This window comes from Parasteatoda tepidariorum, chromosome 7 (assembly GCF_043381705.1).
Source record: "Parasteatoda tepidariorum isolate YZ-2023 chromosome 7, CAS_Ptep_4.0, whole genome shotgun sequence".
Taxonomy (NCBI): domain Eukaryota; kingdom Metazoa; phylum Arthropoda; class Arachnida; order Araneae; family Theridiidae; genus Parasteatoda; species Parasteatoda tepidariorum.
The window spans coordinates 69016447-69044181 of NC_092210.1; the positions used below are offsets into that span (position 1 = coordinate 69016447).

The 27735-nt window shown below is 25.6% G+C and overlaps 1 protein-coding gene across 1 annotated transcript; it reads right to left on the reverse strand.

Annotated features, from left to right (window-relative positions):
- Window positions 1-1774: 1774 nt before the first annotated feature.
- LOC139426102 (uncharacterized) lies at window positions 1775-26966 on the reverse strand. The gene is made up of 19 exons (XM_071183803.1): window positions 26891-26966; window positions 22667-22681; window positions 21469-21486; window positions 20061-20075; window positions 17716-17727; window positions 17126-17140; window positions 15890-15904; window positions 15420-15437; window positions 14700-14714; window positions 13928-13945; window positions 13431-13445; window positions 13290-13307; window positions 10034-10048; window positions 8826-8852; window positions 7230-7253; window positions 5249-5266; window positions 3270-3293; window positions 1992-2017; window positions 1775-1878 (listed from the first exon to the last, which is right to left on the reverse strand). The coding sequence occupies exons 1-18, from the start codon at window positions 26964-26966 to the stop codon at window positions 2013-2015; spliced, it is 363 nt and encodes a 120-aa protein (XP_071039904.1). The 3' UTR covers window positions 1775-1878; window positions 1992-2012.
- Window positions 26967-27735: the final 769 nt, after the last annotated feature.

Genomic DNA, 27735 nt, shown 5'->3' on the forward strand with positions numbered 1-27735 from the left:
TTACCACAATTTTGACTCTATTGGAAAACGAAAAAACTCGGGAATTTCAACCGAAGTGCTTTGGTAATGATTTTGGTAAAATGGGTAAACATGGTTTTATTATGTGTGAAGGAATGTGGTAAGTGTTGTAACTTTGGTAGTTTTATCAGGATACCTTAGTGCATGACATAAAAACCATTTATTCAGTTAAATTTACTCTTCAGTATTGTATGCGTGGTAAGAACTATAATTTTGAATACCAGAATTTCCTGTAAGCCTTTGTCACATAAATGCGTACAATATAAATGAGGAAAAATGACCTTTTGAATTGTTAAATACCATAAAAATTTGATTTTATTAACTAGTATTATGATTATTTTTTAAATCAGAAATGTCATTTCCGTAGAATACGATAAATTTATCAGAATTTTCTTCTCAGTGCAGTGCCATTGATTTTTAATTTTATAGATTTTTTTTATAAACTTTTATTCTATTTCACTTGGACAAACAGTAATCGTATTGCTAATCTAAATTGATTACTGATGTGCTCAATATTACATATTGCATGCCTTAAGTATTTTTATGCCTTAGTAACAATAAAATAATCTGACAATGGCGTGTAAATTTTTTTTGAAAACAAGCTGAATATTTGAGTCAAAACTTACGTTTTTCTTTTTTTCATTGGTTTTCAAATGAAATAGTTCAAACAAACAAACTTTTATCTCTGAGCAAATTCAACTTATAGTTAGTCTACTGTAAGAACTCCATCCACCAAAAAGTCTGAGACCGTTTGCTGCTATGGAAACAAGAATAGTGCATTTTAGGGTGGGTAGCTTCTCTTCCCTCTAACACAATAGACAGGAGAAAAAGATTACCTTTCTCTAGCCGACCCAAACCAAAACTTGTCCTTAAAGATTATCCCACACCCCTACTTTAAGTAGTTATATCCCATTACCATAGTCACAGCCACGGATCCAGACGAATGACTGGGGGAGTTCTTACTTTAGACAAACTATAGCTTGTTATGTCTCTCAAAAAACAAGAATTAATACGCAGCAAAGCAATTTAAATCTCTGAGTAACTGCATTTACTGAAATTTAGTTTCCATAGTAGTAGTTTTGGATGAGCTTCTAAAAGTAACTTATAATTTTAATAGCCTTATTACTTTAAATTGTATGCAGAGATAAGAAAAATTTATTAAATCTCTTAATATTTTTTTTAAAATTTCATACGAATAACAAGGAAAACAAGATGTAAATATTTTGCCGTTCAAATTTTACGGATCAAAAAATCTGATATACTGTAATTTTTACAGTAATAATTATTGTGAAAAATCTGAATCACTGGAATTTAATAAATATTACAGTAAAAATTACAGCGTAAAATTTTACTGTAAAAATGGACTTTACGGATGCTTCAACCAGGATGCCAGTACCTTTTACAGTAATTTGTTCTAGAATTCCTTACAAGTTACATGATTTCTGCAGAGTTGATATTTTTTTAATTTGCTGTTCCATTGAAGCACAAAAATTTTCACTTAATAAACAGTTTATTTATTATTTTTTTATTAAGTAATATAAGTATGTAATAAGTTGGAAAAGAATTAGGGATTTAATTACATACAAATTCATTTTTATTTTACGATTCTAAATTTAGGTACCAAGTTACTACTTCAAATATATTTTAAAGCTTGTATTGTATGAATAAAATTAAATAAATCGTTTCCTTTCTTTCATAAAAAATATGATTTTTTATGTTTGTGTTCTTATTTTTTTTAACGAAATAACTGAAACACTGAAAATGTTAAATAATTTTAATTTTAACATATATTTATACATGCATAAATACATCATTATTTATATTCTTCGTTCATTTTTTCGGGGATTTATGTTTTTCAGTCTGAAATAAATAATAGAAATTAGGAACAGGACAATATGAAAGGGATAAATAATGATAATTTATATGAAAATGCAATGAAAAAATATATAATTTGAAAATATTTATATCCTCACCAGTTTTTCTTCTGTTACTTTCTAAGCTAAAATAATAAAAAAATATTATTAGGGAAAATATATTTATTGCTTAAAAAAAATTCCATGTTTGAAAATCTAACTTTACAATCGTAAGTTAAAATATAAAATGAACTAGGGTACCATTTATGTCATATAAATAACCATTTATGTATATAAACGTATTTATATTTTGAAACCTTTAAGTAACATTTTTGAAATAACTTAATTTTAAATTTTCACTATGAAGAACTTGGAGAAGATAAAATATAAACATCGCGAAAATATATAAAAAAAAGTTTAAATTAGTTTTTAAATCATGTGTGCAAAAAATTGATGATATATAAAAAAGAGTCCAAAAATTTCGGCCCTTTACTATAAACAGTAATTTCTAAATTTGTATCGAATGCATGTCACTAACCAAAATTTAATTTATGAAAAACATGCATAGGCTTTAATAAATTTTCGACCGATTATGCCAAAATATTATTATTAACGATCTTTCAAAATATTGTTATCTTAAGTGATGATAAGGGTATAATTTTTGAAGAAAAAATATATTTCTCTAATATTTGCCATGCTTATTTTAGTAAATAAGTTCAAAAAGCGTAAGGTTCTAGAACAATATCGAAGTTTGTTTCTCCAGTAGATGGCAGCACTATTATGGTTTGTTAAAATTTTTGGCATGAGTTAGAAGAAATAGTAGAGTGTTAAGGCCGTTCGGTTAAGGCCATAATTTAATGTAAAACTGTTGTAAAGTTTAGTAAGATGCTCCGAAAATTTGCGCGAATAACACCAAATGTTGTGAGATAAATAGGCAAAATTATTAGCCACGATATAAAAATTTAGTCCTGTCGAGAAGCAAAAAGGAATAAAAGGTCAAATAAGTTCATTATAGTTTAAAATTAAATTATAATTTGGTGCTTTTAAGAAATGTATTAATGTTATTTGCATAAACATCAATATTAGTTGCATTTATTTAATTAAGTAAATAGTAAGGAGTTAATAAGTTTTCGGTGGGGTACAAACTCGAGTCGGTGTAGTACAAAATTTTATTAAATTAAAGCTAATTTAGCTGCGAAATTATGTTCATTTATTCATTTAGTTTGTTAAAAAGTAATTTGAGCAAGTTTAAAGTTTGAGAATTTCATTCCTTCATTCAATTTAATTTTAACTACTGGTATTCAACCCTTATTATTTTCAGACTTAAACAATTATTGCTTTTACGAAGTCAGTGTTCTTTATTTCATCATTATTCATTATGAATTTTTGAGGACCTACCTGCTTTAGCTGCTGGAGCAGGTGCTGGAAAAAAATAAAAGTATGTATTTCTTATTAAAAATATCGCATACATATATAGGGACAATTTTTTTTTTAATTTTCAATTTGTCACTTATTGAATTTAAATAGAGGAAATATTTATGTTACTTAATTTTTTTCAGTTTTCCATGTTTAAAAAGTACAAATATATTTTAACTAAATTTTATTTTGATTCGTAGGAAATATCATATGAGATTAAATAAATTACTTCCCACTGTTATGGATTGAATTAGTTTGATTATCATTTTAAAGCTAAACCAAATCGGTAAAAAATTAAATTTGAAAACTATAAATTATTTTGTAAACGAATTGATAGTAGTTGAACATGCAACTACTATGATTTTAATTAGTTTTATTACAGTATTAATACAATCAATCCAGCCGGTAACAAATAAAATTAAATTACTGTAATTTAGTTTGTAAATACTTTCCATAAAAACATTTTTAAGTTTTAGGACTATCCATTATTTTCATTGATCATCTGGTCTTTTTTCTTTTTCGAAGCATTTGTTAAGGTTGCAGTTTCGAAACCATGTATATGGTTTTCGAACTAAACAATCATTGTGAAATAAACTCTAATGCAAAAAAACTTTCTGCTGGACAAGTATTTCAATTGCTTCACTTACAGAAATAAAACTTTCACTTTTGACGATTCAGCAATCCTTGTACAGTTTTTTCGTTAATTTTGAGAATAAATTGTCAGGAATTCACGTGACTTGTGACCAAACGCAATCACACAAATGTATGACGAAAATGTTTTCTCACCCCGAAATTTCATTGTAGTGTATTGTGGGGATTGTTGTTGTGGTGTATCCCCCAAAAGCTAATTTATTACTCAGTAAGATGCTCCGAAAATTTGAGCAAATAACACCAAATGTTCTTAGAAACATAGGCAAAATTATTAGCCACGATATACAAATTTAGTCTTGTCGAGAAGTAAAATTGAATAAAATGTGAAATAAGTTAATTATTGTTTAAAATTAAATTCTAATTTGGTGCTTTTAACAAATGTATTAATGTTATTTGCATAAACATCAATATTACTTGCATTTATTTTATTAAGTAAATATTAGTGTGTTAGGATTATTTTTTGATGCAGATTTAGATAAATTCAAAATGAAAATAAATAAATAACTAACTCCAATATATAGAACAATTCACTACTTGCAAATGAAATTAAAGTAATGGAATTTAAGTTATTTATCGCAATATATTATTATGTATGTAAAGAAATATTGTGAGCTAATTAATATTCCCAATAATAAAACTATTCCAAATGATGTGTTGTCGCTAGTGTTAGCCTTATCAAATTTAACGAGGAAAAAAAACTCGAGTCGGTCAGGTACAAAAGTTTTCTGATTTAAAGAAATTTTCAGAATATGGAGAGAGGGAAAACGTTTTCAGACTTTTCAAATTAAAACTATTTTAGCTGCGAAATCATCTACTCATTTATTTTGCAAAAGGTTATTTGACCAAGTTTAAGTGAAACTGAAAAATTTTTCCTTCATTTAGTCCTGTCGAGAATTAAAAAGGAATAAAAGGTCAAATAAGTTCATTATAGTTTAAAATTAAATTATAATTTGGTGCTTTTAAGAAATGTATTAATGTTATTTGCATAAACATCAATATTAGTTGCATTTATTTAATTAAGTAAATAGTAAGGAGTTAATAAGTTTTCGGTGGGGTACAAACTCGAGTCGGTGTAGTACAAAATTTTATTAAATTAAAGCTAATTTAGCTGCGAAATTATGTTCATTTATTCATTTAGTTTGTTAAAAAGTAATTTGAGCAAGTTTAAAGTTTGAGAATTTCATTCCTTCATTCAATTTAATTTTACCTACGAGTATTCAATCCTTATTGTTTTTAGACTCAAAAAATTATTTTACGAAGTCAGTGTTCTTTATTTCATCATTATTCATTATGAATTTTTGAGGATCTACCTGCTATAACTGCTGGAACTGGAAAAAAAATAAAAGTATGTATTTCTTATTAAAAATATCGCATACATATATATAGGGACAATTTTTTTTTAATTTTCAATTTGTCACTTGTTGAATTTAAATAGAGGAAATATTTATGTTACTTAATTTTTTTCAGTTTCCCATGTTTAAAAAGTACAAATATATTTTAACTAAATTTTATTTTGATTCGAGGGAAATATCATATGAGATTAAATAAATTACTTCCCACTGTTTTGGATTGAATTAGTTTGATTATCATTTTAAAGCTAAACCAAGTCGGTAAAAAACTAAATTTGAAAACTATAAATTATTTTGTAAACGAGTTGATAGTAGTTGAACATGCAATTACTATGATTTTAATTGGTTTTATTACAGTATTAATACAATCAATCCAGCCGGTAACAAATGAAATTAAATTACTATAATTTAGTTTGTAAATACTTTCCATAAAAACAGTTTTAAGTTTTAGGACTATCCATTATTTTCATTGATCATCTGGTCTTTTTTCTTTTTCGAAGCATTTGTTAAGGTTGCAGTTTCAAAACCATGTATATGGTTTTCGAACTAAACAATCATTGTGAAATAAACTCTAATGCAAAACAACTTTCTGCTGGACAAGTATTTCAATTGCTTCACTTACAGAAATAAAACTTTCACTTTTGACGATTCAGCAATCCTTGTACAGTTTTTTCGTTAATTTTGAAAATAAATTGTCAGGAATTCACGTGACTTGTGACAAAACGCAATCTCACAAATGTATGACGAAAATGTTTTCTCACCCCGAAATCTCATTGTAGTGTATTGTGGGGATTGTTGTTGTGGTGTATCCCCCAAAACCTGATTTATTACTTAGTAAGATGCTCCGAAAATTTGAGCAAATAACACCAAATGTTCTCAGAAACATAGGCAAAATTATTAGCCACGATATACAAATTTAGTCTTGTCGAGAAGTAAAATTGAATAAAATGTGAAATAAGTTAATTATTGTTTAAAATTAAATTCTAATTTGATGCCTTTAACAAATTCATTAATGTTATTTGCATAAACATCAATATTAGTTGCATTTATTTTATTAAGTAAATATTAGTGTGTGAGGATTATTTTTTGATGTTGATTTAGATAAATTCAAAAATAAAATAAATAAATAAATAACTCCGATATATAGAACAATTCACTACTTGCAAATGAAATTAAAGTAATGGAATTTAAGTTATTTATCGCAATATATTATTATGTATGTAAAGAAATATTGTGAGCTAATTAATATTCACAATAATGAAACTATTCCAAATGATGTGTTGTCGCTAGTGTTAGCCTTATCAAATTTAACGAGGAAAAAAAACTCGAGTCGGTCAGGTACAAAAGTTTTCTGACTTAAAGAAATTTTCAGAATATGGAGAGAGGGAAAAAGTTTTCAGAATTTTCAAATTAAAACTATTTTAGCTGCGAAATCATCTATTCATTTATTTTGCAAAAAGTTATTTGACCAAGTTTAAATGAAACTGAAAAATTCATTCCTTCATTTAGTCCTGTCGAGAAGTAAAAAGGAATAAAAGGTCAAATAAGTTCATTATAGTTTAAAATTAAATTATAATTTGGTGCTTTTAAGAAATGTCTTAATGTTATTTGCATAAACATCAATATTAGTTGCATTTATTTAATTAAGTAAATAGTAAGAAGTTAATAAGTTTTCGGTGGGGTACAAACTCGATTCGGTGGAGTACAAAATTTTATTAAATTAAAGCTAATTTAGCTGCGAAATTATGTTCATTTATTCATTTATTTTGTTAAAAAGTAATTTGAGCAAGTTTAAAGATTGAGAATTTCATTCCTTCATTCAATTTAATTTTACCTACGAGTATTCAATCCTTATTGTTTTTAGACTCAAAAAATTATTGCCTTTTACGAAGTCAGTGTTCTTTATTTCATCATTATTCATTTTGAATTTTTGAGGACCTACCTGCTTTAGCTGAGGGACCAGGTGCTGGAAAAAAAATAGAAGTATGTATTTCTTATTAAAAATATCGCATACATATATAGGGACAATTTTTTTTTAATTTTCAATTTGTCACTTGTTGAATTTAAATAGAGGAAATATTTATGTTACTTAATTTTTTTCAGTTTTCCATGTTTAAGAAGTACAAATATATTTCAACTAAATTTTATTTTGATTCGAGTGAAATATCATATGAGATTAAATAAAATACTTCCCACTATTATGAATTGAATTAGTTTGATTATCATTTTAAACTGAGCCAAGTCGGTAACGTGATTTGTGACTAAACACAATCTTTCAAATGTATGACGGAAATGTTTTCTCAACACGAAATCTCATTGCAGTGTATTGTGTGTGTGGGGGGGGGATTGTTGTGGCTTATTCCCCAACATTCTGACGAAGTCAGGCGAGATCCATCAGACCGCTAACCAGCAGAAAACAGAGAACCAGAAGAGACGAAGAGTATAAGTCCTCCCTGGAAAGACCGAAATAGTGCAGGATGCAGAGGATGCTGAGTTTGACATTTATAGCAGACTACAAAAACCGTCTCTCGCTCAAAAAACCAGAGACTCTTTGCGTGTCTACTTGTCAATCTTGAAAATGCCGTTCGTGATGCTCTGCCCCAGTTAATAATAAACTAAGATGCTGTCTCTTTGCCGTTATACCAGTGGTTTCAGGAAAGGATCTTCCACTCTTTTGAAATTTCAGATTTAGCCTTAGATAGATGCTCTTATTATGTAAAGACTGAAGGGAAATGTGAAGAATTACAACCCTCCTTTGCAAAACAATCCGCTTGCTCATTTGTTGGAGATAGTTAGCAAGAATGACGAAACTAGTACAAAGACTAGGCAATTGAAAGTAAAGTGACGATTTAAGCAGAGTGGGCTGTATGGCAGTCAAGAAGATGGCTTTTTATCAGGAAGATATGGGTTTTCAATCCTGCTTCGGACACGGGTGTAATTTAACTTTCCATTCTATCTGTTTTTGTTGTGAAGTGCCCATGGTAAAGTGATTATAAGAAAAATCAGATACATTAGACATTACAAGATTTTTTTCTGAGAAAAAAATAGAATTTCGAAATATTTCTTTAATTTTGTTGTAATTCGTTACCACGAAGTAGTGATAATAGTTAATTTGTCATTTTGAAGAATTATCTCGGAGTATATGCCAGAAATCGGTTTCGTCAAAAACAGAGAAAGTTTGGAGATATTTGCGAAATATTTGAGTATTATTTTCAATGTTTCGTGATTTTTATTAGTAAATATCAGATGAAATCAAATTTAAAGATTTCAAATTGTATTAAAAGTGCCAGATTCTTATAATTTTTTGAGATTTAATAGATTTTTAATAATTGCTTCGCTCCAAAATTTTCACATTTCAATATTGCTTAGTTTTTTCTTTCAAGAAATTAGAATATCTACCTTTTACTATATATTAATTTTAATGATTTAAAAAATTTGCTATTTTTGTTACTGTAAAGGCTGCCTTGATATTTCATTACTAATATTCAGAAGACAATATATTATTATTCTTATTATTTATGTATTTTCGTACACTTACCTGATTTAGCTGCGGATGCTTTTTCAGCTGAAAGGTATAAAAAGTTTTAAAGAGAAAAATTATTTTTTCTTTTCTTATAAAAATATTTATTTTGAGTTTCTTGTGCTTTAAAATATTCAAGAAAATTATGGATGAAAAAAAAATTATATTTTATAAAAAGAAGATGTATTATTATTATTATTTTTTTTTTTGCTCTTTAAATAAGTTTGTAAATTATAATTTTTTTTTTGATTTCAAGACACTTTCAAGAAGGAGGCGTTTTTAGTAAACTAATTAATTAAAAATATTTAGTGCAAATTTCGATGTATTTTTCTTTTTAAAAATAAAAGCCTTCGTAACATATTCATCTTTTGGCATCGTAAGAGCTTCAAGTTTATTTTTATTTGATTTCAAAATGTATTATTTTCTGATTACAGAATTGACCAAAACTAGTACTTATTTTAATGCAATAAAAAATCAAACGAATTCTGTTAATTTTTTTCAAATCAAGTTACTACTGTTAAATTATTTGAAATTTAATTTAAACTATTCATATATTTAAATTTAATTACTATTGTTACATAATTTAAAAGTTAATTCCACGAATCTTATAATCATTGAAATATAATTTTAACTGCATCATCTGTGATTTTTCTGTTCTCTATGTAAGCAAATTGGAAAGGGGAAAGAATGCAGAGAAGTAAATTAAAAATATGAAAATGCTTTCGCATGAACAAAACGTTAAATTTCATTTAAAAATAGTTTATTAAAAAAAGTTCACGTGCATGGTGTCCGCGTTACAATGGTTAATGGAAAAGTTCAAATACATTAGGAGCTATGAGATTTTTATTTGTTTGGGGAAAAAAAAGAATGACGAAACACTTCTTTAATTTTGATGAAATTTTTGATGAAATTTTACGAAATTTTTGCTAGGATCATATACCAGTAAACGATTTAGTCAAAAACGAAGAAAATTTAGTGGAATTTGAGCATCCACTTTTTATAGTGTAGCAGGTGGACTAATTCAAATTTATAAGATATATCGTTAAAAAAAACACTACAAAATTAGCTATGAATGCGTTTAGTTTAAATTACAAAGGATGTCAGTTTCCTACGTATATATATATGTATATATATATATATATANCCTATATATATATATGTTTACCGGGTGAGTTTAATGAATAATATGTCATATTGGTGATATCAAAATAACGACAATTACTTACCAGATTCTGCAAGCTCTAAGGAAGATTATAATATATAGGTTAACTAATGCTATATTTCTTAAGAAGTTATGCTATCCATTTAAAACTTAACTAAATAAATGGAAAACAATGGAAATAAATTAAATGTGCTATGCAAAAATAGAAATAAATAGCATTTTAATGTAATTGAAAAGTTAATGTGTTAAAAAAAATTTATTACAACAATAGTTATTTTTAACATTTTTGAAGTTGCCTAAAAACATGAGATTTCAATTAGTTTTATACAATAAACAAATAAATAAACAAAATGGAAATTAAACTAGCGTTTTGATTTAGCCTATTAGACAAAATATGTTTTGCCAATGTTTTTAATTTTTCTAACAAGAAAAAAGACCCCATGTGATGGTTTGAATTTACTTTAATAATGGATTTTTACTTTAATAAGTTTGTAGAGAAAAATTTAATAAATTTGCCTTTTACAAAAAATTGCTTTTGGATTGTGATTAGATTAGGAAATGAAATTATATGATTTATTCTTTCAACTGGAGCGTATTTTGTACATGTCTTTGCATGTTCCATTCATGCTCGTTCTTTGACGCGATGTTATCGAAGTTTATTGTAATATTAGCTACAAACAAGTCTCAAAACTTTTATTTATTGTTATGATTTGTTGATAAGTTATTACAAGTTATAATTACTATTTATTAAAGCTTATCATTGTTAACTTCAATATTTATATTAAATATTAATTTTAAATAAAGCTTAATGTTAAAAAATTTATTTTACTAAAGTCATAATTGGTGGTCCTTATTTGTTCTCTATGAATTTTAAAGTTTTGTTTGTATTAGTATAAACATATATTTGTCATATTTAAAACATAATATCTATTTAATGATCAAATATATATTTACATTTAATCTTTTCATATCTATTATTTTCGCAGTGCAATGAAATTTAACTGCTACCTTCAAAGGGTTAGCGGTCACTCAAAACCAAATGTTTTAATTTTTATCAGATCATTCTGAATTTTTTTCGGAATGTACTTTTAATAGAAATATACTTATGACATTTTATAAATATTTTTTTAAGTTATGGCTAAATATTTGTTTTTATTTTACGATATGATAGCTTTATAATAAAAAGATCCTTGCGTCTCAGTTTTGAATTGTTATGCTTAAATGACAATTAATTTTAAATTATATACATATAAGTATTACACTGTATTTAAAAGGCTTTAAACACTTTATAAAGAAATAATGTTTAAAAAAAATTAGTGATGCTCAAATTTACAAGAACTCAAACACTTTATTTTTTTATGATAAATCTGAAAATAAGTCTTTCTTGTCTATGTTTATCGATGAGTTGCTACACGCATTTAATATTAAAATTGCAAATTTTCAATTTGTTATTATAAAGCTTAAGTAAATTTTAGACTTTAAGAAGTTAAATACTTATAGGTGTTTTCTGTGCAAGAAGGAAATATCTTTAATTTTATTTCTATTTATGTATCAAATGCTTTTAAGGGTGTGTCAGATACTTTCGGCAATTTAGATACACATATGCTTTTATACATATAGCTAGATACATATGCCTTCACATTTATATACTATTGGTCAAACTAGTGGTCAGTATCAATATACACTGAAGAGCCAAAAAAACTGGTACAGGCATGAGTATGTAATCAGATGTATACATAGCCATGTCAGATGTATACATAGACATGTCAGCCTATCCTTGAGCCAATCCAAGTACGGCCCTGCGATCGGCAACGCGTATATAAGACAACGAGTGTCTTGCACAGTTCTTAGATCGGTTACTGCAGCTACAGTGCCAGGTTATATAGATTTAAGTGAGTTTGAACGTGGTGTTATAGTCAGCAAAAGGGAGATGGGACATAGCATCTCCGAGATAGCCATGAAATTTGGATTTTCACGTACTACCATTTCACGAGTATACCGTGAGTATCGGAAATCCACCAAAATCTCCAGACATGAACATTATTGAACATATTTGGGATGCCTTGCAACGTGATGTTCAGAAGATATCCCCACCCCCTCTTACTCCCTCTGGTTTATNTAACTGCTACCTTCAAAGGGTTAGCGGTCACTCAAAACCAAATGTTTTAATTTTTATCAGATCATTCTGAATTTTTTTCGGAATGTACTTTTAATAGAAATATACTTATGACATTTTATAAATATTTTTTTTAAGTTATGGCTAAATATATGTTTTAATTTTACGATATGATAGCTTTATAATAAAAAGATCCTTGCGTCTCAGTTTTGAATTGTTATGCTTAAATGACAATTAATTTTAAATTATATACATATAAGTATTACACTGTATTTAAATGGCTTTAAACACTTTATAAAGAAATAATGTTTAAAAAAATTTAGTAATGCTCAAATTTACAAAAACTCAAACACCTTATTTTATATGATAAATTTTAAAATAAGTCTTTCTTATCTATGTTTATCGATGATTTGCTTACACGCATTTAATATTAAAATTGCAAATTTTCAATTTGTTATCATAAAGCTTAAGTAATTTTTAGACTTTAAGAAGTTAAATACTTATAGGTTGTCAGATACTTTCGGCAATTTAGACACACATATGCTTTTATACATATAGCTGGATACATATGCCTTCACATTTATATACTATTGGTCAAACTAGTGTTCAGTATCAATATACACTGAAGAGCAAAAAAAACTGGTACAGGCATGAGTATGCAAATAAAGGGGTATGGAGCCAATCCAAGTACGGCCCTGCGATCGGCAACGCGTATATAAGACAACGAGTGTCTTGCACAGTTCTTAGATCGGTTACTGCTGCTACAGTGCCAGGTTATATAGATTTAAGAGAGTTTGAACGTGGTGTTATAGTCAGCAAAAGGGAGATGGGACATAGCATCTCCGAGATAGCAATGAAATTTGGATTTTCACGTACTACTACCATTTCACGAGCATACCGTGAGTATCGGAAATCCACCAAAATCTCCAGACATGAACATTATTGAACATATTTGGGATGCCTTGCAACATGATGTTCAGAAGATATCCCCACCCTCCCTTACTCCCTCTGGTTTATGGACAGCCCTGCAGGATTCATGATGTCAATTATCTCCAGCACTACTTCACACATTGATCGAATCCATGCCACGTCGTGTTGCGGCACTTCTGCGTACTCGTGGGGGCCCTACACGATATTAGGCAGGTATACCAGTTTTTTTGGCTCTTCAATGTAAATACTTAAATAAAATTTCTAATATACTTACTTTGTAACCCAGCATTGACTAAAAAACACAATATTTGATTTTTAATTTGTAAATGAAATTGGTAGCTTTAAACTAAGGAGTATCTTTAAAATAATTATGTGTGTATAAAATTGATTATTTAAGACTGATAAAAGTACTTACTTGCTTTTCCTAGTTCTAAAAAAATTAAATTAATTTTATGTAAATAATTTAGTTGTTAAAAGTAAACATTTGTGCTTTTTAATTAAATCAGATGTAATACTATTTATAATTCAAAATTAATAAGATTTTATAAATATATTTCAAAATTAATATAACTTTTTTTTATTTTTTAAATGACTTTAAATACTATCAAAGCATGCAATAGCGTAAATTCTCTGTGTTTAGTCACTGGTCTAAACACAATGAATGAAATCAATGGCTGTGTTTGTTAAACAAGCATCAACAAGCTAATGATGCATGTGAATTGTGGTGAATTGGCATGTCTATGCTTTTCAATGAAAACATTCCTGTTTCAGGAAATATTTAGTTGACTTAATTTTTCTTCAAATTTTAACATTTTGTCTTATAGTTAACGGAAAGTTATTATGTTATAAATATAATGATTTATATTTTTATGATATTTTAAAGTTTTTACAAACACTGATTTTGTTACTTACCCTGTAAACCATCTTTAGCTAAAAAATGTTAATATTCACATATTAGTTTTGCTTAAGTTTTTACTGAAAATAGAATTTCAAAACAATTTTTAACTATGCAACCATAAAAATTACAGATAATTTGTAAAAGAAATTGTATTGATTTTAAAATAATAAATTAAAAACATTTTTGAAAGTATAATTTAGAATTCATAGTATGTTTTTCAATTTAATCTAATGGGGAAACAATGAGTTCAAAAAAATCTGCCGTAAATTAAAGTTGAGTCATGAGAGGGGGAATAATAGAAAATATATTTTAAAATTTTTTCAATTAATTTTAAAAATATATGTCAAAATATTTTAATATGCATAGAAGTATATTATTAATATAAGTTTTGAAGAAAATGTTATTGAAATTGACGTTCATATTCTATTATGCAAAATGTTGACTTAAAGCGAAATTTATATTAGATTGAAAAAGAATTATGAAAGTTCATATGAATTTTAAAACTTATCTTTAATCTGGATGTTCTGACGTCATGTAATTAGGTTCGTTTTGATTGAAAACAAAAAATGTCTTAAAAAACATTTAAAATAGCAGAAATATTTGGTATATTGGTATTTTCTAGATTATTTTAACCTTGTTTTTAAGAATGCACTACGGAAGAAAAAAGTTTAAAATGTAATAATTTAAAATTTTTATAATTGGAATAATTTTAATTTTTATTATTTTTAACTAAAATTAAATGAAGAAATAAAGTAAAATAAAATTTTGTGGGGAAATGAAGTTTACCTTCTTGTACTCCAGCTGAAAATAAATTATAATACAAAATTATTACTGTCTAAGTTTAAAACATTGCAATTTATGAATCTCAAATATTCTTATAATAATATTTTATCACTTAAAAAAATTTACTTAAAAAGCAAGTTAAAACACAATTATATGCACTTAAATAAATGATTTTATTGCGTACAAGTGATTTTTAAACATAATGAGTGAACAGTGAAAAGAATTTAACCCCGAAAAGTATCGAAAATAAAATGTTAAAAAAAAAATTATAATTCGACATTTAATAACATCGACTAATGCCCCGTTTGTTATTTTATTTCATTACTGTCTAACGCATTTTATCAAATCAGTTGCTTATTAAATTGAAGCATCTAAAGTTTAACTACTAAACATACTAAAGACTATTTTGCAAGCAGTGATTCTTTTTCACAATTCTATTAAGGTTAAATTTTACACATTTCGTTTTCTTTGTTTAATTAAGATTACTTCATAATAAGAAATGAATAATGTCTACAAATGCACATATTATTCAGGGAGAGCATGTTTTTAGATTTATGCATTTATTGATTAGTAATTTTTTACAGTTTCCATAAATTTTGGAAAAAAAAACTCTATTTGATGAATTTTATTCATTAAATTAAATCTAAATATGCATTCAAATTTTTTCATCTCTTTTTTTCATGCTTCAATTTATATTAAGAGTAAAACATGAGTATAAATTACCTTTAAGATCATCTCCAACTGAAAAAAAATTTTTTTTTATTTTTATTACATTACTTTTTAAACATGTAAGACTCATATACATTTGTAACTTTCTTGAAGAAAAAAACCAGCTCACATAAAATAGAAAATATGAACAACAACAGCAGTTCTATTTTACATGCTCACTTTCTGAATTGTTAAGAAAATTTAATAAAAGTAATACTAAAAATAAAATTAATCAATCTATTCTTGCCATTACGAATAACTATGAGAATATAAATGAATCTGTGCGTTTTCTTTGTAGAAAACACTTTAAAAAAAGTGATTTATGGAAATAATATTTTTGTTATATGATTCGAATATATGAACTAAAATCATTATTATAGCTTGTTTTATTGATTAGGTTTATAAAACATAATTAAAATATCTTTTACACTAATACACTACATAATAAAGAATGTTATAGCATATGAAACTTTTTAAATACTTACCGGTTTGATTGAGTTCTAAATTAATTGAAAATTAATAGTGTTTAATGAAAAGAGGTAAATTATATTAGTGAATGACATAAATATACATTTAATTAACATCATATCAAATCTTAATATATTTAAACAAATTTGACTTATTTATATGACATATATTTATATGATATATATAAATATATATCATATAAATATGTCTAATGAAATTTTTATCAAGAAATCAAACTTTTCTTTTTCTCGGGTTTATTTTCATTTTTAAAGAAGAGCTAAAATCAAAATTAAAATATTATAAGTTCTGATAACTTATTATATTTTAATTTAGTTCTGATAACTTTTTATATTTAAAATATAATAAGTTTAGTCATTTTATCTAAAGCTGTATGCATAAAAATATTTCAAAATTATTTCTATTTCTGTGAAAATTGAATAAAAAACTGTAAAAGGCCATCCATAAATGATGTATCGTTAATATTTTAACATTTCCACTTTGTCACAAAGTTATACACATCACTTAACCTTACACCCATTGTGAAGCTAAATAATATAAACATATACCAGTAGTTGTGAAACAAAATACAGAATACATACTATAAATCATACTCAAAGTTTTATTTTTAAACTACATGTGAGTTTAAAAATTATGGCATTAGTGAGTTTAAAAATTATTATAATTGGATGCTTGTATATTTTGACATAAAATATGAAAAAAGTGTTAAGGACAAGTAATGTAAAAATATTATTTTAGCAAAAATATTTGTTATTACACTTCTTGTAACCTTCTCACTTTTCCATGTTATAAACTGACACCTTTTTACTTTCAACTTAGCATGACAGGAATTGAAAACGTCCTCTTAAATCTTGTCGATAAATAAACACTTTTATGAATTTTGTCTAAATTTACTACTAAGCTCACTTTAAAATGCGTATAATGATATAGATTTTTAGTGGTTAGTAGATTTCTAGGGAGTGTACTTTTTCAGATTTATGCTGTTCTTTATTTTCTATATTTTATTTAGTTTCATTTATGAAAAAAAACATGTCATCACACTTGTTGGGTGAAGTTTATTAAGCTCTTATAAACAATAAAACAAGGCAATAATCTGACTAAAAGGAAATTTGTTAAAAATCATTCTATGCATTTCACAATAACTATCCTATTATTGTTTAAGAATAATTCAGTAAAGATTATTTAGAATATACAATTACTGACATTAATAACAATTATTATGAGAAATTTTTTACCTTCTAGTTTTCCACCTAAAGTAGATGAATGATTTTATTTTACTACTGGTTTATAAAACAGCATACAGAAGAAACAGATATGTTTAATTATGTTTTTAGGTTATGTATAACATATATGTTATGTAAAAATATATGTTATGTAAAGAAATAAAGTTATTAGATACTTTTTATTTTAATTAAAATTCCTCCTTAATATTTAGATTTTCTCAGAATTTACTTTTACATGATTGCTGATTGTTTAAAATGTTAACTGAAAAAGAATTTTAATAGAATTTGTTATTTTTATAAAGATTTTTTGACTATAAAAAGATTTAATCTAGTTAAATTTTTTATGCACACTAAATATGAAATGCTTAAACACTGTTTTACTTTAACTTTGATGGAATATATACTAATAAAAGTAACTTTTTCGTATTAAAACGTGACATGATAATAATACAGTAAATAAAATTTATTAAATACTCTTTCGTACTAGAATTTAAATTAGTATTGAAAATTTTCTGCTTTTATTAATGCAGGTAGATAGCTTAGTTTCATTCAGAACAAGACGAAAGAGTAAATATGTGATAAAAAATGAAAACATAGCTTACTTTTCAAAAGTTCTGAAAAGCATTAAAATATATATATTAATATCCATTATATGAAACTGATTTTTTACAACGCATAAAAATTTCAACATATTTTGCTATAAATTTTTAATAAACTCATGTTTGTATGTTATCAATTAAAAATTTATTCTAATACTTTTAATGATTTATAAAGTTTAACCATAAATCTTAAATCTGCTTACTTTCCTTTATTTAATTTGCCTCTCGGAAACTAGTATGAGAGTTAGATAATTTTTTTTGACATCGTAAAAAATTAGGTTTAGTACTGACATTCTTTAAAATTCTTCATACTAATGTATTTAGTCAAAATCTGAGTCTAAGAACAAAAACTGGAGCAGTTCTTACAGACACTAGATACGGTGTTATGTTAGTGTAGTCAGATTATTTTAATTGCAAACACAAGCAATAGTTAAAATTTAAAATTTATTAGCTAAAGTTAATAGTTTAAGTTTACAAACTTTTAAAACCATTTTCAAAAAATAAAATCTTTTAACTGCATTTCTGAAAAAATTAAGTAACTAAAAGAGATAATTGAAATGTTGACATGCATTTATTTTAAATTTTAATTTTTTTTTCACTATTGAATATATACTAAAATAATTGTTATAATTATTGTTTTGAAAGTTTGTAATATTATTTATTTCGTGCCCAAATTTATGTTATTTCAAATAAATATTATTTTTCTATTAAGCTAATTACGCTATAATTTACTATCCATTTAAAAATTCAAAATGCCTCCTTAATGATTGCTTGCCTCATTGATACATTTTCTCACCAATAGAAACGAAAATTTTCTGTTACGTTTTATGCACGAATATTTAGTACTACTGTGTTACTAACCTTTTTGTAATAAGGATAAATATTACATATTTCTAGTTGTATTATATTTTGCTTATTAGAAGCTTAAGTTTTTGTTTTATATGAAAAATGATAGATTCGGTAAGCGGCAGATATTTAATCAGCAAATTAGTTTACTTATTACATACTAAGATTCGTTTACTTTTTAATTTATCTTTCAAAAATTCTGTAAAAAATTCGCATTTTACTTTTGTGGTTAAAATTTTATTAAACATTAGTGCGCCTTTTAAACCGTTAAAATTAACAGTTTGCAATTTAATAGTAAAATGGCTAATAGTAATTTAGCTGCAAAAATATCCACTTTTTTTCATTTTTAATGGTCCTCATTTATAAATACTAAACATCTTCAAACTGAAGATTTTGATACTTACCATCAATACCGGTTTGCACTACCAATATAAATATAAAAATTTGAATACTAATCGAAAGAGCAATTTATGAAGAAATGAATCTTAAATTAAAAGATATTTATTTAAAAACAATTTTTTGTTCCTAACGTAGAGATTAAATAATAATGAAAATATTTTTTTATTAAATATTTATTATTTATAAAAACAGAAATATATCATTTATAACACTTAAATTTGCTGCTTATGTAATTCATACATCACAGATATATGAATTATATTGCAATTCCTTCATGATTTAAGAATCTTTAGTTTATCAATTCAAATTCCAATAAGAAACTTTAAATTTGTAATAATATACATAAAATAATGTTTAACTCCAATTCTTTTTTCAAATTGTAGACAATAAAAGAACATATTTCAGACACCTTCTAGTCACTGAAAAATGAATTTCTGAAACGATTATTTTCAAAACGTAATTAATTGAACGCTTTAAAAGTTTTTAGGCTTTTCAAACATTTATGTTTTTAAATATTTAATAACTTAATTTACTTATATCATTTTATATCAAAATATCGAAGACTTAATCAGGTTATATTAACTTGAAATATATAGTTCTTAAAGTAAGTCTCTCTGAAGAAAACAGGTGAAAGATATTAAGCTTTTTTCTTAGGTGCAATTTAATCTTTTCCTGAATTTAATTATATTTAGGCGATTTGATTTAATGATTTAAGCCATAATTTAGAATAATTTATTTTTGCTCCAAAATTCTCAAAATTTGTGCACTAGTGTTTAGATTTTGACCTTAAAAGTCATTTTTTCCAAACTAATAATTAAACTGTTGTAAAAAGCAATGTATTTTTTTTTAATATTAACCGTTTTTTCTTATTAATAAACATTAAAAAATATTAACATTCTTGACAATCATACTGTACACAAAGTTGTTCAAAATTATAAAATCTGCATCAAATAAGGTTTAATGAACCCTTATAGATATTTTAAACTTCTTGGGTCTAATTCGCGTAATAATAATTATAAACTGTTAAAAAATAAAATGAAGTTAATTTTTTTCCCGTCTGTCCGGTTTTTTTTCATTCCTTTATTGTCCATTTCTTTACTTACCATTGGTAATAAATTCTGAAACAATGAAAAAAAATTATTATTTATGTTATAGTTCTGATCTGTAAAGTTTTAATGATTTTATGACCAATTAAGTAGTAAAACTACGCGAATATAACATATTAAAAATATTTTTAGGAAGTTTTCTAAAATATTTTGATAGTTTTTTTTTCTTACTTAAACTTATTACTTATATTAAAATGTTTCATGCACTGTTAGAATTTTCATACTAAAAGTACCTTGAAATAACTAGCAGCAGACTGTTCATCCAGTTAACTGTGAAATTTATGCATAAAAAGCTTCTTTAAAATTACGGGTTTGAAACCGTTCACAATCAGTATAGTTAAAAAACGGTAAATACAAAACTGCATGGTTTTGTAACCATTTACAGCTGGCTTGGTTCTTGAACTATAAAAAGGAAATCTATTTGCACAGGGTTAGGTTATGCTAAGCTTTTCGTTTAATAATGGATATTGGAGTTATAGCTGAATTGTGTTTTGTCAAGTGAACCATGGAATATGGCCTAATCAATCCTTCTAGTGGTGCCATCTGTTGTGATATATGAGGAATACTATGTTATACAGCATGTGGTTTTGCAAGCTTAGCATTAATAATATTTCATTTTTCAATAGTTCAAGGTTTTGGACTATAGGGATCTATAGGGATAGGACTATAGGGATCTAAGTGGCTTTATTAGGTGCTCACCACACACTTATTTTTATAATATTATTAGGCTCCAGCTGTTTTTTTTTCTTTTTTTTTCTCTTCTTTTTCTTTTTTTTTCTTTTTTTTTTCTTTGATGATGGAAGGAGAACACTCGAATTCGTAAATCTCATCACATTACTAAGTTTACACCTTTCGAAGTACGTGCGCTAGATTCTAATTGGCTCACAAAATTCTAGTGCTCCAATTGGCCGTAAAATCTTCGTTATTTGACCGTATAGACGAAAACAGAGAAAAAGTGAATACCGCAGCACAGCTTGAATACCGTAGAATGCATATCATAATCTATTCTTTTCTTTTATAGTTATTAGATTTTTTGGTTGAGCATTGCAAAATGCCAATTAAACAAAATGTTTTTTAATAACGTTTTTCAGGAAATTTTTAACATCATGTTGTATGTTTTTAACTTCATGCTATTTTATAAGCTGTACATCCGAAAAATATTTCCCAACTATTTATAATTTTATAGTTTATAGTTATGAAATATATTATGAATTTACAATTCTTTAAATTCATAAATCAAATAAATAAATTTTCAGTAAAAATGTAGGGAATTTTCATATGTTAATTGCTTCATTTTAAAGCAATGCTAAAAGTTTGGCTAAGCTTTGAAGTAGTAATATGAAACGTGATTTACGAAAATTCTTCTTAAAAATAACATTAATTATGCAGAATACTGTACACTTACTTTCGGCAAATGATGCAACTAAAAATAAATAAAAACATTTTAAATTAATTTTTTCCGTCAATTGTTTTTGAAATATAATTGGTGCAAATGTATTTTTTTTTAACAAATGTGTAAATTTTTTATATTATGTTTGCAAAAAATACACTTAACGGCTTTAAATATGGTTCCAAATTTATTTTTATTAAGGAGTATATTAGCATTTAGTTATAAATTTCAAATTCTGCTAAAAATTTTTAGCGGTTGCTCTGTAAAGACTAACCTTAATATGTATTTTTAGAATCCATAATAAAAATGGTTTTGAAATCTCAGAAATCCCTTTATAAGAAAACGGTAGTATTAAGCACAATGTGTTTATTGCCGCAATAAATAGAGAGCAGTTGAACGACGATTATTAGCATCATTTTCGCATTTCAACATCCAATTAAACTTGTTTTGATGCTTATTTCTGCTATTAACTAATCGAATTTGTCAGATTTAGACGACGCCTTTCTTTTTTTTTTCTTCGGTTAAATATTAATTTGCTCTCCCTCCTAACGTGTATACTTTTTCTCATTTCGATAAACATTTTAAAAATACATATTAAAGGTGATCTTTATGAAAAATTTTTTGCATTAATGCACTTCAAGTTTATTTTGTTTACAACCCTTTAAAAGTCTGTTTCTAAACTATGATAAACTGCTTTTTTATAAAATGGTGACCTACATGACAAGATATGAAAGCCTCATTCTTTTAAGAAAGAGAAATGTTTATCAAAACTAATTCTAAGAATAAAAATTTATTCAAGAAATTTACTCTATTTACGAAATTTTTCTTTTTTAAATTTAATGGATACATAAAAGTTAATGATTAAACTAAAAAATTTTATCCTTGGAGCTGGAGTGAGCTTTTGAATTTATGGTAATTTTTATGGTGATTTATTGTTAGTATTTAATTGAACAACCAAGGTACCGAATTTTTGACCTCTTTGGGGGCTATTCATTTATTTGGCATTCAACTAACATGCATTTGCATTTCTAATTGAATATGATTAAAAAAAAATCCAGACAGAATTACATCTGTTTTACAGTAAAAGAATAATAATTTGAAACGTATTGTTTTTTAGGTAATTTTTATCAGTAGCTTCTCTTATATTTTTTAACTTACATTAGAAAACTATTTTATACACAGATTAAAAAAATCAGAAATTATGTAAACTTACCTTTGTCAGTTAAACCTAGAAACACAAATAATAAATACTAAATATTTTTTATTTAGAATGAAAGCACTTTGTGAAAAAGAATCTGAATGGTGTTTCCGAACATAAAACTAAGTGTTTTCATTATGAAAATTTGAATTTTATCTGTAAAAATATAGTGTTAAATGAAAAATAAAATTCTTAAGTTTCAGAGATCATGAAGGACGGAAGAACTAACAAAAATTACTGTGTATAAAGGAAAAAATAAGAAATTGTGACAAAAGTGAGACAATAAGATGCAAACACTTTGTAATGTTGTAGACATTGATGAGTTGATTTGGGTAAAGAAATAAAAGTTAGGGGCAATCATTGTTTCTACACACCACCAATTTTTTGTATTGAAACGAGAAAATATTACAATATTTTTGCTCAAACATAGAAGAAGAACAGAATTTGAGAAAAAAAAACTTGCTGTAATGTTTCAAAAAATCTTGCTGTGATGTTTGATATTTTTTACTAATTGTTATCTAATTACCTTGTATATTTTTAAGTGATTAGCAGCTTATTGCATAGCTGATGTTAAAAATTCTACTGTTTTTTTTTAACTTTTCCTTGCTAACTGCAGACGCCTGAATTACATTTTACAATTTCTAGCCATTCAAAAGTAAATATTTTCAGGTTTTGTGTTCTATATTTTATTTCATAATCATCGTTTAGCAGCCGACCCAAATGTTTGGGCTTACGGCTACTAATGTTCAACTTCGTTCGGTTAGCCTAACGGCAAGGGGACTCTGACATATGATTCGTCAACAACTGAACTACGTCAACACTGTGCTCGATGCAAGCTAGATACGGAATTCGCATCGACCAGTCGTCAATGGGATTCAAATCCGGTTCACCTCACAAAAATCATTGAAAATGCTTTCTAGTTAAAATAATTATGCTCAAACTAATATACCCTAATCAATCCGTGAATTAAATCTTCACGCATATTCCGAAATTAAAGAGTATCATTAAAGTAACAAAAAATTGCAGCATATAAATCAATATTATTAAATAATCTTAATAATAAATCAATATCATCAATAGCAATAATTTTAATTGCTCTCCATACAGAGTATCTGGAAATTAGCATAGATTGTAATTGTTGTTGATACAAATTGAAGGTTAAAATATGAATAAATTTCAATTTAAAGCTCTTTTCCAAACTATTTAGAAAAATAAAAGTTTATTGATTTGAAATTAAGATTAAGTATTCTTTATTTAAATGTTTTTGCGCGTATTGTTCAGTAAAAGTTTCCTCATCCGACAGACTAGCTGCAGTTACAAAAATTATCTTTAAGTACTTGAGATATTTGAAGAAGTAACGCTATCCTGATAATACTGCTGGTACAATTTGCTGATAAAATTGATATAAGTACTATTATAATATCCAATTTTTAATTTATAATTTTTTATAGAAATTGTATATGCTTTAAGCAATTGATTCTTTCTATACTACATTCAAAATAATTAAGAGCTTTTCATTTTCATGAATAAAATACATACCAACAAAAACGTCATCTGAAAAATTTAAATGAATTTAATTTTGTAAAATAAAATATTGCTTATGTAGTTAAAGGTCTAAATAAATATTTGTAGATAATTTGAACTATATTTAATTAGTAATTATTTGATACGATTTAGGTCTTTTGAAATGTTTAAAGTGCAATTTAGTTCTGTATTTTTACGGTGAAAACAATTCTGTTAAAATTACCGTACTGTATGGTAATAATATGTCTGGCACAAAAAAAAACATTATTCTGGTTAATAAAATCAAAATACATGGTATTTAAATCATTCATTCTACAATTTTTCCGTTCATATGTAAACGAACGATTTTCGAGAAAGTCTGTTTTTTATAATTACAGTTCTCACCTTTGAGAACGGAAACGTAAATTTACTAGAATTAATAGTTTTTGTGCCATGATCTAAGATATCACTATAAAATTACCAAATTTTGTCTCATATTATAAAGCAATATTTTATTTTTAATTTTACCAAAATTATCAACGTAACGCTTCTTTAAAATAAAGTATCTTTTGGTATTCGCGTAAAGTTAGCTGGTTTTACCATATTCTGGTAGTTTTGAGTTTTTTTTTTCTCAGTGTACAATTAATGATATAAAGAAAGTAATTTTGTCTTTCCATGTCATTTTTTATTTTTGATAATGTTGGTACTTGGTTATTTATTAAAATTATGTTGTTAGTATTTTCAAAGTTTGTTACGGAGACAAAAATTAGTTTTAAAAACAAAATTAAATGGCTGTATATTTTTTATAGTTAACAAATTATGCAAATAAAGTCTAAATACAGTTATTAAATTTAGTTTTATACTTATTAAATTTGGTCATTAGACTTTCAGTTTTGTTATTGCGTTTTTAAACCATCAAATTTATTTATCAGAATTTTATGCAAATAGCCTAGTATTAAATTATGTTAAAAAGTAGTATATTTAAAATATTTTAAGTAAATTTTTAAAAAAAATTAAATTAAAAAAACTCTTCTTTTATAATGAGTGTAACAGATTTTATCGATATTTTACAGATTTTATTGTCAGATTTTGCGGATTATAGACAAATTTTATAGTTTTTAATTTTTTTAAAAATTCTTTAAGTTCGCAAACTACTTTTAATACGATATTATTTCAGAGAATATCATTATACCTCAGTATATAGCAATTGTTTTAATACCTTAGTTTATTGTATTGTGTATTGTAATTCTTTCCCTTATAAAGTGAAATCTATGTGCTATAGCAAAAAAGATTGTGAATTAATACCACCCAAACTTTGAATCAGATAAGAATTATTAAGAATATGCAATAAAATTACAATAAGAAAGCTCTCCAAAAATTATACTTACGTAATTCGTTTAAATCTAATCAGAAATAAAAATATTATAAATATATAAGCTTTTAAAAATCAGCGAAAATTATTACTTGATTGAAATTCAATAAAATATAATATTATTCAAAAAGTGTATTTCGAAGGTGCATTTTTTTAAATTTTACTAGATTTAAATTTCTTTTTTAATCCCTTATTTTTTATTTTATTTTAATTTAATAAGCATTTGCTTAATTTCTAAGGAATATGCGGATTTTTTGAAGATGAGAATTCACAATTTATTCATTAATCATAAAGACAAATATTTAGGAAATTTTCTTTTTTTATGACCAAATCATTTTCCAGAAAATGTTCCAAGCAAACGTTTTGTAAAAACTCACACGATTTCATGTGAAAATCATTTGGCAAATCGTCAGAAAATAAAGTTTATTTTATCTAAATATAAACATCTCTTTAATAAACATCTCTTTAATAAATCAATAAACATTTTAATAAAAAATTGTCTCTCAGAAATAAAATAATCAATGCATTCTGCATTGAATTCCAGGTAAAATGCCTAAAATAATTGTATTTTTTTGTATGATAAAGCTTTGGTACCGAAACGTAAATAATCTAATAGTATGCATTGAAAATTAGCTTGATTTTAATATAATCGCATTTTATAAGTTACATTATAACATTATGCATAAATTTATGAATTATTTTATTTTTTATTTGTGTTATAAGTAGTTTTTCACTCGCAAAATTATTTCTAAGTACAACATAACAAATTTAATGACTTACCATTTTCTAAAATGAGAAAAAAATTTATTTGAAATGTAATATGGTGATTATCATAATGGAAAATATTAAGTGTATGTTACAAGAATATTCTGCCATAAAAGCTTAACAAGCATTAATTTTATACATTGTAGTTTTTTTTCCTTTTAGTTGCATGAAAAAATTCAGTCTCGCTTGAAATTAAATCTAAATTAAACATTAAAAAATCATACTAGAAAAGTCTATCGTAGTACAGTTTAAAAGCTTTCAAAAGCATGTCCATGAAATTTAAAGGAAGATCTTTTGATTAATCTCTTTACAATGTACTGCTCAGAAGAAACTTTTTCATTTGTAAACTTGTTAAGAACTTCTGAAAATTAAACAGTATTTGAAGTATATTTTCTGAAAACTTGAAAGGAAAAGGAATTTTTACTTAAAACAAGAAGTAAGGTTTTCAGGGTTTTTTTACACCAGGGAAATTTAGTACAGTCAATAAATAACAATCAATCAAACAATCTAGAACTTCTGTGTTTCTATCGATGCGTTTTACTTAGGTTATTTATGTTTGATCTTAACAGATAACACTTACACGAAGTGTTATTTGTTACCTTCTTCCCTGGATATATCCTGGACATATCGTCGATAGTTTGGGGTTAGCTCAGGAAGATGTACATGCAAGTCCATTTCTGGTGTTGGACTTTGCTAGGGTAAATAGCCTCATGGATCTGATCTAGTTGTTGCTAGATTCTGAAGGGTTGAACACAACATGTTTGATTTAGCTTTGCATTTTATTAAAAAAATATCACGCACATTTCAGGCATGGATTACGATAACTTATGAAAATTGAACAAAAATGAAATTCGAGAAATAATTTTGGTTCAAAATTAGAGAAATATATATATGTCTCTATTTGTTGTCTGTATTTAGTATGCTTAAAAATAAAGGTTATAAATAAATGAATTGATATTCGTAATAGGTCGAGCTACTTGTCTGTGCTCGGTAATTTAAATGTTATGACTGTATTATTGTCTTTATATTTTTATAATTTAAGTTGTGCAAGCAGCCTATTTTTCTGTAAAATATTTATAATCAGCGAAATAATACATGTAGCAGGTATAACTGTACTTTTGTTTACTATAAAAAATATTTTAAATAAGAAAATAACTACTCACCAGTGGAATCAGCTAAATATCAAAAAAAATAACACAATATATTTTATATGAAAACAAATTTAACAATTACGTTTACAAATTCAACTTAATCTGAAGCATGCATAAGAAGTTATATACTCAAATCAAATTTCAAAATAGTTGATTTTCAGTAGGTTGGTTCAAACTCAAAAGAAGTATTCATAATCTGAATTAGATATAAAATGCTTTACATTTTTTGAATGATTGAAAAAACTATATATTTTCGATGCGTAGTTAATTCAATTTTACAAATCCACAGCGGA

Excerpts from the sequence above, each read along its gene's own strand:
- LOC139426102 (XM_071183803.1), bottom strand. The coding sequence starts at position 26,966 with ATGGACTTGCATGTACATCTTCCTGAGCTAACCCCAAACTATCGACGA. Across the intron at positions 7,254-8,825 it reads AGCATCCGCAGCTAAATCAG|CACCTGGTCCCTCAGCTAAA; the intron begins GTAAGTGTACGA and ends TTTTTTTTCCAG.